Source organism: Epinephelus moara, chromosome 11 (assembly GCF_006386435.1).
Source record: "Epinephelus moara isolate mb chromosome 11, YSFRI_EMoa_1.0, whole genome shotgun sequence".
NCBI classification, from domain to species: Eukaryota; Metazoa; Chordata; class Actinopteri; order Perciformes; family Serranidae; genus Epinephelus; species Epinephelus moara.
In genome coordinates this window covers 6,729,805-6,747,460 of record NC_065516.1, presented here as the reverse complement: position 1 = coordinate 6,747,460, position 17,656 = coordinate 6,729,805, and the positions used below count along the sequence as shown (strand labels likewise).

At 40.8% G+C, this 17,656-nt stretch overlaps 1 protein-coding gene across 1 annotated transcript; it reads right to left on the bottom strand.

Moving 5' to 3' along the window:
* Positions 1 to 460: 460 nt before the first annotated feature.
* On the bottom strand, positions 461 to 5,477 carry LOC126397619 (uncharacterized). The gene is made up of 13 exons (XM_050056530.1): positions 5,364 to 5,477; positions 4,926 to 4,988; positions 4,556 to 4,597; positions 4,358 to 4,420; positions 3,995 to 4,042; positions 3,832 to 3,891; positions 3,214 to 3,267; positions 2,972 to 3,013; positions 2,835 to 2,888; positions 1,751 to 1,798; positions 1,266 to 1,313; positions 1,084 to 1,175; positions 461 to 997 (listed from the first exon to the last, which is right to left on the bottom strand). The coding sequence occupies exons 2-13, from the start codon at positions 4,981 to 4,983 to the stop codon at positions 995 to 997; spliced, it is 612 nt and encodes a 203-aa protein (XP_049912487.1). The 5' UTR covers positions 4,984 to 4,988; positions 5,364 to 5,477; the 3' UTR covers positions 461 to 994.
* Between the last annotated feature and the right edge of the window lie 12,179 nt (positions 5,478 to 17,656).

Sequence of the window (17,656 nt, the reverse complement as noted above, 5' to 3'; positions counted from 1 at the left end):
CCCAGCCGTTAGTATGTTGCGTTTAAGCCCCCCCCCCCCCCAAAAAACGGAAAAAAAGGCAGAATGTTCGTTTTTCTTTTTTTCACAATCGAATCCAGTGCCATCGAGCGAAGCTTTGAAGCTTCAAATTTTTTGAATCAGCCCTACACTGTTGAGCTGAGTGTTGCTGGGATCTGTTTGATAAACAATGTCATTACTCATCTCACAGCTTGAAAATATTCAGATTTCTGCTATATTGTATTAAAATTTAACTTGTAGAGTCTTGGCCTTTCTCTGCACTTGAGTGACAAGATCAGAGGTGGGTAGAGTAGCCACACTTTTTCTCAAATTTTTACAACTTTTCTACAAATTTTACAACTTTTTCTATCAAAATTTTACACTTTTTTCCATCAAAACTTTACACTTATACCTCAATTTTACACATTTTTCCTGTCAATTTTACACTTTTTCTCAAACTTTAACAACCTTTTCCTCAAAATTTAAAAAATTTCTACAAATTTTACAACCTCAGTCAAAGATCAATAAAAATAATAATCTGCAAATTCATGTATTTCAAAAGATACCCCTTTAACTAAAACAAAATACATTAAATCTTTACAAAAATAACAAATCAAGGCAAACACAAATATATTCTTAAATAATTTTATATAAATCATATAGAATTATCTAGCCAGAGGTGGGTAGAGTAGCCGAAAATTGTATTTAAGTTAGAGTATTGTTACTTTATAACAATATTATTCAAGTAAAAGTAAAAAGTATTTTGAATAAAACTACTCTTAAAAGTACAATTTATGCAAAAAGTTACTCAAGTAAATGTAACGGAGTAAATGTAACTTGTTACTACCCCCCTATGGCCAAGATGTGCTGTGAGGGTGGAAGAAAAGGACATTACACATCTGACTTTCAACAAGACCGTTGTGATCACTGCTGTACTCAAATGAAAAAGTACCTTGTTGATTTCTGGCCCTGTCCTGGACCGGAGTGCGCACACTATTCACTGTTTGTTAGAGGGAAAAAAGAAAATTAAAATAATAACTTACACGGCCGCAATTGGGATCACTGCTAAACTCTACCAAAATATACCTTGAGGGGTGCTGGAAATCGCTCACATTTTCTCCTACATGTACCTTGTGGTGTCCTCGCTCTGTTTGACAAAGGAGTGCGTTTGCACATCACTGTTGGGGTGAGGGGCAGACAAAATATTACACATCTTACTTAAACCTTCACCACTGTCTGATCAATGTCACTTTTTCTACTAAATGTACCTTGTGGTGTCCTCGCTCTGTTTGACAAAGGAGTGCGTTTGCGCATCACTGTTGGGGTGAGGGGCAGACAAAAAATTACTGTATTTTCTGGACTATAAATCACACTTTTTTTAGTAGTTTGGCTGGTCCTGCGACTTATAGTCCAGTGCGACTTATATATAAAATATATATTGCTAATTTAGCTTATTTAGCCTCCCAGGTATGTTCTTATGCTATTGTGTAGCTGAATAACTGTTAACTTGTTACGTTAACATACCGGTCACCTATTCAGCCTGTTGTTCTTTATGCCATTGCGTAGCTGAATAATTGTTAACTGATAACTGACAGATTAAACGTCCATTCTTGGACTTGGATTCTTGTGAAATAAATTACAAAATAAATGCGACTTATACTCTGGAGTGACTTATAGTCCGGAAAATACGGTACACATCTTACTTACACCTTCACCACTGTCTGATCACTGTCAATTTTTGTCCTAAATGTACCTTGTGGTGTCCTCACTCTGTCCGAGACTGGAGTGCATTTGCGCATCACTGTTGGGGTGAGGGGCAGACAACAAATTAGTTACTTATCTTACTTACACCTTCAACATTGTCTGATCACTGTCGCATTTTCTCTTAAATGTACCTTGTGGTGTCCTCGCTCTGTTAAGCCTATTTTTGACATCAAAACCGGACAATTTCCATTTAATCAGGCACAGACATCACCCGTTTATATTCATTCACACATGTAACACACGAGTGAGAGCGAGTTAATGTTCGGCTGATACGTTTCACAATGCACCCCCTGCGTCGTTCAAGTGACGGGAAGGGAACCTGATGAGTGTCACTCATGTGAGGAGTTGGAGTGAGAAGTTGCCGCTGCTGGCTGGAGGAGAGCGAGGCTGAGTAGAGCGGAGGGAGGGGGGAGGGGGGCAGAGCGTGTGTGTGTGTGTGTGTGTGTGGTGAAGTGCGACAGACAGGTTAGCTCTCCTCTCTGTTAGCTTAGCAAGACATGGCTAATACTGTCAGAATTAACCTCTCATCATAATAACCTCTCATAATAGAAATGCTCCTACTGCTGCTTCTGGTGGAGCAGAAAATCCGCCTGCAGACGGCTGACAAACTTTAGGTTACACTGCGTAACCCCAGTTATCTGAGTAGCGTTTGTAGGAACGTAATACGGAGCGTTGCTTGCACCAAGCACAATCCCCCCCCCGGCCAAAGACATCGTGCATCGCCAATTTCACTAGGTGGCGAAAGGACGATAGATAAATGGACAAGATCGCCCAACTCTATGATGCTGCTAACGTTGTACGTTATACACTAAAAACCCACTAGAGAAGCTGCACCAGTGTTGCATTGTGAGCTCGAGAGAAGTCCCAGCCGTTTAATACGCAGCACATTGTGTTCACACATACTGCCCTAATGGGTGATGTCCGCAAATTTTCCAGGTGTCAGTGCAAGTGTGAAAGCAACTTTAGAGACTAGAGTGCTGGAGTAATTCACTGTTGGGGGGATAGACAAGGAAATTATAAAATAGTCTTGCATCTCTGCAATGCTATCGACAAAGATCTCTATCTCCACATACCTTGCAATACCTTCGCTGTCCTGGAGGTTTTTGAGGCTTGACTATTGCTGTGATCTATCATTTTAAACACAATAAAGGCCATTACTTATGTTACAACACCAGTGTCTGATCACTGCTATACTTAAACTATAAAGTACCTGGTGACCTCGCTCTTTTGGAGACAGGAGAGCAGCCCCAATCTAGTTATGTTGAAAACAAAATAAAGGTTATTACACGTCTTCCAAAGATTTGGGAGCTCTGGAATCTTTTCTTCAGTAGTACCTACAGCATATTAGTTCTTGTGCCGATACAGAGATTGTATGATAGAAAACTACTGAACAGAGTCAGTGAAAATTTACATCCTGACATCTATTATTAGCAATTATTTCAATTAAGATACCTCGTGCTGTTCTAGCTCCTGCTTTGTGGCCCACAGGAGTACTTTCATGATCTACTGCAGAAAAAAAGAATGAAGGAAATTAAGTATTTTGCGGTTTGGGTTTTGACATTTATAATTATAGCTGCTATAAAATTCACATCTACATTATCTACTTGAATATGGGATGAAGCTGGAGGGATCATTAGTCATTTAACATAGCTTTTAAGCAGGTCTTTACCAGTCATGGAATACTGATTGTGATCGATCATCATAATGGACACAAAATGGAACCAGGCACAGCAAAGTCTGTGATATACCAAATTTGTACTGATACAGACACTTTGAATATGTCTTAAGGATCCAATTTAGACAATAAACCTGTTAATAACATGCATTTCTCCAGCGTGTAAGCCGTTTTATTTTGTAGCCATTTAATTCTGCTGAAATTACAAGTGATCATTTAAAGATAGACATTCATCATCTGACTTTATATTATAACCATGCTAATTTTGAACTTACACACAACTGGTGCAACAGGCTTAAATTCAGTTTAATTCAGATGTACATTTTGCTGATCTTCCAAGTAGATTGAAAATATATATATTTTAAAGCGTGTGTTCAACCAATTGCTAGTAATACCTGTTGCTGTGGTGTTGAAAGGGGAGGTCCTCATGAGATTTTCTGAGACCGGCGTGGCACCTAAGGAGGATACACATTCAAAATGTACATTCAAATATATAGCCTTCATATTGATCTATAATGAGGAAACCTTTGTATACAAGAGCTTCTAATTAAAACTCACATTTTGGTGTTTCGATCCAAGTCTCAGAACTGTCTGGGGTCTGGGTTACTTATAAATGAAGGGGAAAGAAAAAATAAAATTTGACAATACAATAGCATTGCATAACATCAAAGATTAAAATGTCTTAGGGCAGCGATATACTTGCTGTAAACAACACAAATGCGACCAAATCATGGCTGCGTTATCTGCGTTTGTTTTACGCGTCAAACACACATCTCAACATAAGGTACCTCGACGCATGCGCCAGCACCAGTATTATGGGTTTTGGAGGGCTTTGGCTGTGTTTGCAGCAGTCGGCTGCAGCAAGTATATGCACAGACACGTTCAATCAAGCAGCAAGTATATCACAGGCTTTAGACTTACATATTTGCATGTCAGCAACACTGCAGGGTGATTGTTCATTCGAAGGATTTTTCTTTTGCGGCGCTGAAAGGCATAACAAAATAAACTGTCAAGTACTACAACATTCATCATCTACAATGATGATACAGTGTCACTGTATGCTGTAATTGATATTATCAATAAAACAGCATTTTAATGACTTGCATTTTGGTATCGTACCAGGTAAAGCAAAAAGATCCATCGAAAACACTTCTTGCATGGCTGAAAAAAAAGCACACTTAGTTTAAAAACATTTTGGGGGGATTCATTGCACCAGTTTCTTGCCTAAAAATCTGAACAAATTCCACAAAACACAACAGCGTTGTTGATATGGAATATGGCCAAACTCACTGTTTTTCTGAGGCCGTTGTTGACCTGATTTTCCAACACCAGGTTGTATTTTTTTTTTAAGTTCTACAAAAGCATGATGTTTAAATAATTGTTATCTCAATACTGACCAAAAGGAATCATGAGTATGATTTTTTCCATAGAAACAGCCCTAATGTCCTCATCACAACATAAGGATTGCATTTAAAACATAGAAGATCACCTGTAGTGGCTGATGTAGTTGACCTCTTCTGAAACTTCTTTGGTGGTACAGGAAACATTGTGCCTAGAAAAATAGATCACATATCTACTAGTAAATCGAGGGGTATTTAAATATCAAACAAAAACCATGTAATAAGTGATATGGAAAACAGATGGGTTGCAGTAATGAATAGTAAGAATTAGGTAGGTATTGTGCTATGACATACGTTTAGAACAGTGGTTCTCAACTGGTCTACCCTCAGGACCCACATTTTTCCTTAATCATAAAGATGCAACCCAAATTTTTGAAATAAATTTATTTCACAAAAAAAATTGACTGTTTTTTCCCTCAACTTTTTTTTTTAAGCACACATCCACGACCCACTCAAAATGGCTCCGGGACCCATTTTTGGGTCACGACCCACCAGTTGAGAACCACTGATTTAGAATACAACATTACCTTGGACAAAATCTTCAAATTGCTGAAGGAACCCATTTTAATATGCGCTGGGACATGCTGGCCTGCAGATGGTTAAAGAGAGAAACAATCTCTGTTACACATTGTTAATCACAGCTCACAATGCTTTCTAAAACACATAGATGACAACAGCTACAGGTCAGGTATAAGTTATTGAGCACATCAACCTAGGCCGGCAAAAAATTTGTCTTTGCTAGTTAAAAATAGATGATATTAGATGATATTAACTCCTTCGTTTAATTATGGCTTTAATGATTTTGCCTGTTTGCAGGTGTTGTTCATAGAGCTATGAAGATTGCTTGACAGTCCACTTTTTGGCGCGCATATACACATCTGCATGCACACTCAGCTTGGATGTTATCTTCATGGTCCCAGCAATGCACACTGGCATCCATTTTCTTTAGTGGGACGGAAACATACTACTATTACAGAAGAGGGCGGAGGGGTGTGTGGATTTGGGTAGAACTCCATATCCCAACTAGGGCTGTCCCAAACGATTATTTTTCTCCCAATTAATCTATCAACTATTTTTACAATAAGTCGATTAGTCAAATGATTAATTTTTCAACTAACCTAGCGATTATTTTTTTGGTTGACGATTATTAATTTACAAAAACACTTCTAAACACTTTTCTTATTTAAATTCTTCATTTATTTTCTAACCCAACAACATTTGGCACTTCAAGATTCAAGTAAGTTACGCTGCTACTGATACAAAAAGTAAATAAAAACGATTGTGTTAGTTGTTTGGTCTATAAAATGGTGAAAAATGTTGATCATTGTTCCCCAAAGCCCAAGATATTCACTTAGACTAGAGGGGAAAAAATCCTATTTAACAAGCTGGAATCAGAGTTTGGACTTTTTCTTTAAAAAAAAAAAAAAAAGACTAGTCGATTATCAAAATAGGTGACGATTAATTCAATAGTCGATTAGTCATCGATTAGTCGATTAATCATTGCAGCCCTAATCCCAACATTTCACTAACCCCTTTCTCTTGACTTTGCAAAACGTTAGATCAGAGTGGTGTTAATAATAAAATATTATTAAATGGTTATTATATATATGTATATAATTACCATTAATTCATAGATGCCTAGTCATTCCATGTCATGCAGCAATGGAAAGATGGCAAAACCTTCAGAATATGGTAGACAAGCAGCTTTCCGAAGCAAGTCTTTTTTCTGAAGCAGTCTTCGAAGCGCTTTGTCCATTCCTCTAAGCACGTATGCAATGTTGATCAACTTCGATTTGCATGGTCTTTAGAAGAGATCAAGGGCATCATCAAGTGGTATGACATCAGCCACCAGCATGCCATTGCCCATCTTCTCCCTCACAAATGCGATGTCATTACCAAGGATGAAGCAATTGTCGAGACTGTTTGTTGACACAAAGCATCTTTTGCGGGATGACTTTGAAATTGGCTTGAACTGCTCCTGTTCAGCGATTCTCTTGGTGACCTGTGCGAGAGGATTTTGGCCACTTCTCGTCATTTTTTTAATGGCCTGCAAATGGTTTTCGAAGGGGAAACATGAGATGTCATTCAAGGAGCATTTGAAAGTCATCACATCTTCATGTCGGTGCTGCAAACTGTGTATGTTGTACACTGGAAAGGTGTGGAAACAGAGTGATCGACAAAATGCTTCAGCAGATCCCTTGAGTACTCGAGATAAGCTCGAGATTTTTAGCTCTTCTCCGGATCAGACTCCAGTAGGATTGAGATGCTTAAAATGGTCATCTATCAGTATTGGAAAGGGTTTCCTGTTATAAGTACTTGGGTATTTGGATCGATGACAAATTGTCTTTTAATTTACATGTTGCAGAACTTTTAAAGAAGCTGAAGCCTTTATTGGCATTCTTTTATAAAAATAAATCCTGTCTACCTCAGCACTGTAGGAAGCAGTTAGTACTTGCTACCTTTTTATCGGTTTTAGATTATGGTGATATTAATTATATGCATGCTTCTCCGTCTATTCTTAAACCACTTGACACAATTTATCATTCTGTTATTAGATGTGTTACTGGTGATGGGTTCATGACCCATCACTGCCAACTCTATCAGAATTTAGGCTGGACTTCCCTGGCTCTGAGAAGGGAACTCTGTATATTGTTTATTTATAAGGCATTGCTTAAAAAAACTTCCTCTCTATTTATCTAGCTTACTGAGTTTTCGATCTTTTAACTACCCCACTCGTGCACAAAACTCACTGGCTCTTAATATCCCAACTGTTAGAACAGAGGTAGGAAAAATTGTTTTTGTTTATTTAGCGCGTCTTAAATGGAATAATCTGCTGTCTGAGCTTCAGTTGGATACATTGATTCCTTTTAATCATTTTAAACGCATTCTTATTGACCTCATACTTTCTGAATGTACATGTACTTGTTGATTTCATTATATGCTTCTGTTGTGTGTATATTACTGTTATTGATATATTGTAATGTGTATTGAATTGTATTTTATTGTACCGTAATCAGGGCGCCATTGGAAATGAGAGCTCGCTCTCAATTGGCCCTCCCTGAATAAATAAAGGTGATAATAATTTCATCACCTTGGGCAATGACAAAACACAATATCGTAGCTAGCTAGCTATATGAGACAACGTGTGCAAGCAAACCCTCCTCCGTCTGTCAATGGCGAAAAGGCGGTGCTACGAATGTGCACGAAGGGCAGGCTCGTGTTTGCTGCAGAGACTAGCAGGTTGCACGGGGCTTTATTTCACTTGCCCCGTGACCAGTGACCACTATCAGGGAAACGAGCTGTGTCATCAGAGGACCGGCAAAATGATGCATTTACCAGTCTGTTGCAATTATAAGCACCCTGAAGTGTACAACTTGGTTGGACTTTGTGAGCACAGCTTGCTAATACATTTGTCATGTATTTCATGTGGTGTTATGTTGGTGTGCTATAAGGTTTTGGGAGATGCTGCAAGTGGAGATGCACCGCCTGCAGTCCTTGACGAGATGCTGCAAGTGGAGATGCACCGCCTGCAGTCCTTGACAATTCGAACCAAGAGGCCTTTCCAATGGCTCCTCGACCATCTGTGCTGCACCGTACAACTCAGTGTAACATCAGACCATTGCATCGTTCATCAGGTAATGAAACTATACTCTTATCTAAAATGAGCTATAGCCTACATACCACACACTCCATTAAATTGCATCATGTAGGAAGATAATTTATTACACATCTTAGTATGATGCAGATGGGTACAACTTTGATTGGTTTAGGCTAGATTTTACATGTGTATCTGTTGTGGCTACTAAATATAATGTTGTACATTATTAAGGTAGACCTCTTTATCTTACTGTACCAACCCAGGTACAGCCCAAGATGGTCAGTGTGGGGACTCACACAAGTTTTGAGAAAAAGACCTCCACTCCATTGCCCAGCCCAATAAGCAGTGATGATGAATCATCCCGTTTTCATGTATGAACGTGGAGATAGGACATGGAGCCCAGAGGAGGAAATGATGAGTTGGTCATCTGATGACGATGAACCATCAAAAGAGCCACTTCAGGAATCTCACTCTGACTTCAGGTAGGACAGAGGGCTCTAGTTTCGCAGACCGGGCAAGGCGGGGGCGCAGCACACCTGCACTTCGCCAACTGGGTGTGGCCAGGCGGATTTTGCAAGTTTGGCACACCGTGCACCTGGCGCAGCTACTCCTCTTTCCCATCTCCGTCCCTCCTACCTGCACTAGTCGGAAAGAGGGAGGAGAGAAGGCGTGGAGTGGGTTTTACACACATCACACCAATCAAATGAGCCCCTCTCCTCGGGCGTAATGAGAGTTTACTAAATTCGCCATGGCAGAAGAGAGCAGCAGTGTCAGACGACCAAACTTCTCCCAGGAGGAAACTGATGTTTTGGTCCGGGAGGTCCAAGCTCGCAGTGTCCGAATATACGGAACTGCGAGCAGACCTCCACGGGCTGATGATGCAAAGGTAGCCTGGGAGGAGGTCACCACAATTGTAAATCAATGTTGCGTTTCTCTCGTGCGCGCGCGCTCTCTCTTTCTCTCTCGCAGTCTCACTCTGTTTCTTTTCTTTTGACTTTTCTAAGATGACAGATGCTGAATATATACTCCCTATCTGATGCTGTGGCTGTTTGTGGTTGGCTGAGAGGGATGTGAACTCATTAGTTTGCAGCTGTGTTAATCAAATCAGGTTGGGTTTCCATTACGCGTGCCAAACGTGCCAAACGGTGCCAATCCCCTTTGATCTGACATCAGATGTGATGGGACAGTCGATATAGAGATACATTTATGTGCTGATTGCAGATAGTTGCATTGAATAGTGGTTTTTTGGGGGTATTTATTGCATTGTTAACGTGCCTGATATTCTGGAAACCTGCCTGTGAGGTTTTGGTGACGTGTGTGCACTATCCGCCGGTCAGCCAAACTTCAGCTTACACCGGCTGCGCTCCGCCTCTGCTGACAGTAGACCTGGTTTCAGCTGGCGAGCTTTTAGCGCATCTTCAGCGAAGCCTTTTGGCACGACACTGTCACTGCGCCAAGCTGGATCTGTCGACACCTCCCCCTGCTGTGCCGCCACACCCATCTCAGTGCACCTCGGTCTGCCAAACTACCAAACTGAGCGCGCCTCGGGTTGCGCTGCTCGAAACTAGCTCTGCGCGGGGTTCGTCACCCTGCGCTGCGCCGGGAAACTAGAGCCCATATTCTTTATACCAAATACACATCAGCACTAAAGATACGAATTCAGAGCTATGCCGATATTGGGAATTGAAAATAAAGAAATAATAGCCTATTTGGTGTTTTTCTTTCTTTTTTTAGTGCTGCTGACAAGTTCATAGTGTGTAAAAGCGAACTGATGTCCTTGTTCAGCAATTGCCCCGCTTGTTGTGGGGAAACCCAAGGACATGTGGAGGAGCAAGAGGGTACCTTTATAAAAATAAAACAAGTAAGAGGATATATCTGAATTCTGATAGAAAAATTAGCTTGTATCATAACCTGTATGTTCATTTTTGTTTTGTAAGTTATTTATATTCATCTTTTTCAGTTTGTTTTCTTTTGTTGTAATGTATAGATTAAGTGGTTATTTTCTGCCTTTCCTATACATCTCCTAGGTCTTTGCCTGTGGGTACCAGCGTTCTTGGCAAAACCAGCCAATGCTGAAGCGAAACATTCCTGCCTGCAACCTCCTACTGAGTGGAGCCTGGAGTGGAGTGCATGGCTACACAGACTCTGCAGATGCTGAAGCTGTTTGGGCTGCAGTGCATCAGTGCCGGGACCTTCTTCCGCCATCAGCGCCTGTACACTACCCCCACCATTGTGGATATCTGGCAGACTCAACAGGCAGAACTCATCAGAGAGCTGAAAGAGATGGGTGGAGGACTAATCCTCTCTGGTGACTGTAGGTAGGTAGTACATTTTGGCTTTGGCCAAAAACATATTTTCAGATAGAATATAGCTTAATATGTCAGTTTTTGTGCCTCACCATCTGATTTAAACTGTTTTTTGGGTTGTTGTTTTTTTAATACAGGTCAGACTCTTGTGGCCATTGTGCCAGGTATGGCACCTATTCTCTGATCGAGGACAGAGTCAACAAGGTGGTGGATCTTCAACTTGTTCAGGAAAGTTCATATTATCACTATCAGACCATTTTATCTCCAATTAGTTGTCTTAGGTAGCACAGTTAGTGATATGACCAAATGTTTTTCAGAGCTCCGAGGTCCCAAGCAGCAACTGGTGTGAGCTGGAGGGCTTGAAGCGCAGCGTTGCGTTTCTTGAGGAGCAAGACATGACTGTCTCAGCCCTCATTACAGACAGAAATTGTCAGGTAAAGACAATACCAGATGTACACACAAAAAGTCTAGCTTCTGACTATCAGTTAGATTTTTTTTAATTGAAATTGTGTTTGTGGCCCATGCTTTAGGTTGCCAAGTGGGTGCGGGAGGAGATGTGCCCACAAGGAACACGCCATTTCTTTGATATCTGGCATATTGGTAAAAGTAAGTATCTTGGTGTAGGTAGTTTAATAGGCTTTATGCTGAACGTCACGTGACCAAACCGGAAGACGTTACGACAGACTTCCGGTGCGCGCAGTGCAGCAGTCTGTCAAATGAAATGGCGCAGACATTCAATTTGATAATTTTTAACATTTAAGATAAGATAAGATAAGATAAGATAAGATAAGATAAGATAAGATACACCTTTATTGATCCCATAATTGAGAAATTCCATTGTTACAGGAGTCAAGGGGAAAGAGTCAGATTAAAGATTTCAAAATTTAAACTTAAAAACTTAAAATTTAAAAAACTAGACATGCAAAATAAGTACAAAAATACAAGAAACGGCAATAAATAACAATAATAATAATAATAATAATAATAATGAGCAGCAGTGAATGAAAATGAGCAGTGGATAAAGGGAGCACATCTAGTGCAAGTGATTGTATGTGCAAAACAGCAGACAGCTGTGGTGTCCATAAAGTGTCCATAGTGTCAATAAAGTGTCAATAAAGTGTCCATGGTGCAGTCTACTGTGAGCAGTGCTGGTTATGTAGCCTGACAGCAGCAGGCAGGAAGGACCTGCGATAGCGTTCCTTCACACACTTTGGGTGAATCAGTCTATCGCTGAAGGAGCTCTCCAGAGCTTTTATCTCCTCCTGCAGAGGATGGGAGTCATTAGTCCTCAGAGATGACAGCTTGGCTGTCATCCTCCTTTCTCCCACCACCTGCACAGAGTCCAGAGAGCATCCCAGGACAGAGCTGGCCTTCTTGATCAGCTTGTCCAGTCTCTTCCTATCTGCAGCCGAGACGCTGCTGCCCCAGCAGACCACTCCGTAAAAGATGGCTGATGCCACCACAGTGTCAAAGAAGGTCTTCAGGAGCGCCCCCTGCACTCCAAAAGACCTGAGCCGCCTCAGCAGGTAGAGTCTGCTTTGGCCTTTCCTGTATAGCGCTGTTATGTGATTAGTCCAGTCTAGTTTATTGTTAAGATGAACACCCAGGTACTTATAAGATGTCACCATCTCAATGTCCTTTCCCTGGATGTTCACCGGTGTTGGGGGGAGGAGTCTGTGCCTATGGAAATCCACCATCAGCTCTTTGGTTTTACCCGCATTGATCTGAAGGTGGTTCCTCAGACACCAGTCCACAAAGTCCTGGTTCAGTTCTCTGTACTCCCTGTTGTCGCCATCTGTGATGAGGCCGACTATGGCAGAGTCGTCAGAGAACTTCTGCAGATGACAGGTGGGGGTGTGGTATGAAAAGTCTGCAGTGTAGAGGGTGAAGAGGAACGGTGCCAGCACCGTCCCCTGCGGGGCCCCCGTACTGCAGACAACCAAGTCCGATACACAATCCTGGGTCCTGACATACTGCGGCCGGTCTGTTCTAGCATTCAATGAGCTAAAACTAGGATCAGTCGTTTTAATATCGTTGTTGTCGTATTAGGAAAGACGAACATGTCTTTCTCACGAGCAACCAAATACCTGAAGTGGGATAATCCCAGTGGTGATTTCTGCTGTGTACCGCAGTGCTCCATGTCAGGGAAATTCAACTCCACTGTAAGTTTCCACCACTTCCCAAAGGATGAAACCGTGAGAAAAACATGGATACGTAATGTGAGACGCGATAATCTGGTAATTAAGAGGACCACGACTGTCTGCAGTAGACATTTTGTGCCCACGGATGTCATCCAAGGTGGGCGACGATGCTTGAAAGAGGGGGCTGTGCCTGTGCTTTTTGCCTGGAACAACTACTCTCTGTCGGCAGCTAGACCAAGTGTCTGGGAGAGGACACAACGGCCAGAGGACAGAATAACAGAAGAGGACATGGATGTTGAAGTGCTGCTTCTGTGCCATGATTACGATGCCAGACCAGAACCAGCAGCTTTGGATACAGCACGTGACATAATAGAGGCTCAGCAGCTGGCGATAGAAGAGCTGAGAAAGAGACTGGAGGAGGTCTCACTGAAGCAGTCGTTTGGGTTGGAGAGGTTTTCGGCATTGGATAATGACATCAGATTCTATACCAGGTATGTGTTATGTCATGATATAATCCCCCATAATATTATTTAACAACTGATTACTCTGTTGCAGGCCTAGATTGTGTTCATATTCATGCATTAGCATTTATTCATACTGGGTGGCTAATGAGAGCAACTTTTATGTGGGCACCATGTGAACACATGATCACATTAATGTAAAAAACAGAAAAAAGAAAAGCAAGATGGGATAGACATTAATAAGAATAATAAGAAATAACAATATAAGAAAGAATTATTAGCCATTTGCTCATGGCAGAGCTGTTGTATTGGTGTACATTACACTGGACAATGAAGTGGCCAGTAAGTTTTTAGACTAGTGTACTGCCATTGCCATTATTTTATCACCTTTTATCGACTTCTCTCTGTACGATCATTACATGTTATGAGTTCTTATTTATTTTTAAACAGATTATGTGCTGCTGGACACCATGAATTTCCCCTCGGGGATTAATAAAGTTATTATCTATCTATCTATTTATCTATCTGGTAAAATTTATCAAGGGTAACTTCTATAATAAGTCATGTTTTAATTGAAAGGTAATATTGATTTTTTTCATATTTAGGTTTGCCAGGTATCGCCATCTACAGATGTTTTGGAGAGAGATTGAACCTGCAACAAAGAGGATTGTGCATGCTGGTACACATTCATCCACTTCCAGTGCAACAGCACCTCCTGAGAAAGCCACTGATCCACCTCGTCGACCGGTAGGCATAGTTCATACATCAAGAACACTGCTATTCAATTCAGTCAAGTTAAAAACACATCTTTTTTTTTTTTTTTTTCCACTAAGACTTGTCCCCCCTGCTCTACTCCACCAGAACTGATGCCCTCTAATGATTGATGAACTGTTCCTGTTTTTGGTGTACCTGTCCCTGGGTCTGAAGGAGAAAGATCTGGGTGACCATTTCAACATTCATCAGTCCACCGTCAGCAGGATCAGCAAAACCTGGGTCAATTTCTTGTACACCTTACTCCGCGCAGTTAGGATATGGATGTCTCCTGAGATGATTAGAACCACAACACCGAGTGTGTGTTGGAAAGTACTCTGAAACCCAAGGCATTATTGACTGTACAGAGATGAGATGTCAGATGCCTTCATCTTTACTCTTACAGAGTGAGATGTTTTCACAGTACAAATCCCACACTACCCTGAAAGGAATGATAGGTGTGTCACCACATGGTGTTAACACTTTTGTTTCTTCGTTGTATTCTGGCTCTATCAGTGACAAGGAATTGTTTAGGCAATCTGGCATTATCCCACTTTTGGATAAAGATATGGCTGTAATGGTGGACAAGGGATTCAGAATTGATGACCTGGCAAGGCAAGGCAAGCCAAGGCAAGGCAAGGCAAAGTAATTTTATTTATATGGCACCATTCATACACAAGGCAATACAATGTGCTTTACAAGAGAAATACATTAAAAACAATAGATCATTAAAAACAAGAGCTAAAAGCAAGAAAATAAATAGTTAAAAACAGTGCAGAAAATGCATTTAAAAAGCAAACATAAAACAAAAGCAACAGCAGACAAATATAAAAACAATAGTTACAGATTATCCTAACAATAAGTTACATATCTAGTTCACTGGTAAGCTGCAGTAAATAGTAATGTTTTAAGCCCTGATTTAAATGAGTTGACAGTTTCAGCCGACCTCAGATATCCTGGAAGTTTGTTCCACAGGCGGGGAGCATAGAAACTAAAGGCTGCTTCACCTTGTTTGGTTTTGATCCTGGGAACACTGAGTAAACCTGTTCCAGATGATCTGAGGGGTCTGGATGCTTCATAACGTACAAGTATATCAGAGATGTATTTAGGCCCGAGACCATTTAGTGCTTTATAGACAAGTAACAAGATTTTAAAGTCTATCCTTTGACACACAGGAAGCCAGTGCAGTGACTTAAGCACTGGTGTAATGTGCTCCACTCTCTTGGTGTTGGTGAGGACTCTGGCAGCAGCGTTCTGGACGAGCTGCAGTTGTCTGATTGATTTTTTACTCAGGCCTGTGAAGACACCGTTACAATAGTCCAGCCTGCTGAAAATGAAAGCATGAACAAGTTTTTCTGTATCTTGTTTAGACAGAAATTCTTTTATTCTTGCTATGTTTTTAAGGTGGTAGTAGGCTGATTTAGTAATTGTCTTAATGTGACTATTGAAATTTAGGTCTGAGTCCAGAACTACACCAAGATTTCTGGCTTGATTTGTAGGTTTTAGTGTCATGGCGTCAAGGTGAGCACTGACTATTGATCTTTGTTCTTTGGGGCCAAAAACAACTATCTCAGTTTTGTCTGTGTTTAGTTGTAGAAAATTCTGGCACATCCACGTATTGATTTCGTCAATGCACTTATTTAGCAGATATAGGGGACTGTAGTCATCTGGTGACACTGTTATGTAAAGTTGTGTGTCATCTGCATAAGTATGGTAGGAGATGTTATGATATTCCATAATCTGAGCAAGAGGGAGCATATAGATGTTGAACAGAAGAGGCCCAAGAATGGACCCTTGAGGAACTCCACATGTAATTTTTGTTCGCACAGATTCATAATTGCCAAGTGACACAAAGAAATCCCTGTCTTGTAAATAAGATTTAAACCAATTTAGCACAGTGCCAGAAAGTCCCACAAACTTTTCTAGTCTGTCGAGCAGTATCTTATGGTCAACTGTGTCGAATGCAGCACTGAGGTCCAGTAATACCAGAACCGAAATCTTTGATGCATCACTGCTCAGATGAATGTCATTTAAAACTTTTACAAGTGCAGTCTCAGTGCTGTGATGTGCTCGAAATCCAGACTGAAAGGCATCAAAGGAATTGTTTTGCTCCAAGAAGGTGTTAAGTTGCTGAAAAACAACCTTTTCAATGATCTTTCCTAAAAATGGTAGGTTTGATATGGGCCTGTAGTTATTTATTACTGAGGCATCCAGATTAGGCTTTTTTAAGAGAGGTTTAATGACTGCAGTCTTCAGGGCCGTTGGAAAAAGGCCTGACTGAAGAGAACAGTTGACTATCTGTAGTATATCTGATGCTATGCAGTTAAAAACATCTTTAAAAAAGCTTGTAGGCAGAGTGTCAAGGCAGCAGGTAGTGGACCTAAGGTTTCTAACTATGTCTGTCAAAGTAGCATAATTTAATGGGTGAAAAAGTGCCAAATTAACTGGAGTAGTCTTATGAGGCACAGGTGAAATAGCCACTGTGTTGGAGTTACAGACTGTCTGTCTTATCTTTAAAATCTTGTCTGTGAAAAAAGAAGCAAAGTCATTGCATGCCTTGGTGGATAGCAGTTCAGGAGGGACTGACGCTGATGGGTTTGTCAGTCTGTCAACAACAGTAAATAAAGTCCGTGCATTGTTGTTATTTTTGTTGATAATCTCAGAGAAAAAGGACTGCCGCGCCCTTTTTAGCTCCAAGCTATAGATGTGCAGACTTTCCTTATAGATGTCATAATGAACCTGGAGTTTGGTTTTTCGCCACCTGCGTTCTGCTTTTCTACATTCTCTTTTTTGAGCTTTTACCCGTGTGGCGTTCCTCCATGGTGGTTTTTTCTTACCAGAGACAACTTTGACCTTCATGGGGGCAATATTGTCCATAATATTCATAGCTTTAGAGCTGAAACTATGAACCAGATCATTGACAGAGACTGAGGGCAGAGCTGGTGTGGGTATAAAATCCTGGGTGAATAGTGTACAGGTGTTTTCGTTGATATAGCGTTTTCTGATTACCTCTGTTGTAATTTTACTGGTGTCAGCGGAGATGGCCATTTTAAAGAAAACACAGTAATGATCAGAAAAGGCAACATCAGTCACCACAACCTCAGAAATGTTGAGCCCTTTGGAGATAATTAGATCTAAAATATGTCCCTTATTGTGTGTTGGCTCTGTTACATGCTGGGAAAGTTCAAAGTTGTCCAGGATGTAGAAAAGTTCTTTCGCACTGCCATCTTTGGGATTATCAATATGAATATTAAAATCACCCACTATAACAACACAGTCAAAATCAATACAGACAACAGACAATAGTTTAGAAAAGTCATCAACAAAGTGTGCACTATATTTTGGAGGCCTGTAAATGGTTACTAATACTGCTTGACAGGAGGATCTCAACTGCAGTGCAACATATTCAAAAGACTCAAACTTCCCATATGACAACTGTTTGCACTGGTAAACATCCTTAAATAAAGTGGCTACTCCACCTCCTTTCCTAAGTTCTCTAACTGAGCTGATAAAATGGAAGTTTGGGGGGGCTGATTCAATAAGTACTGCTGCACTGTTGTTTTC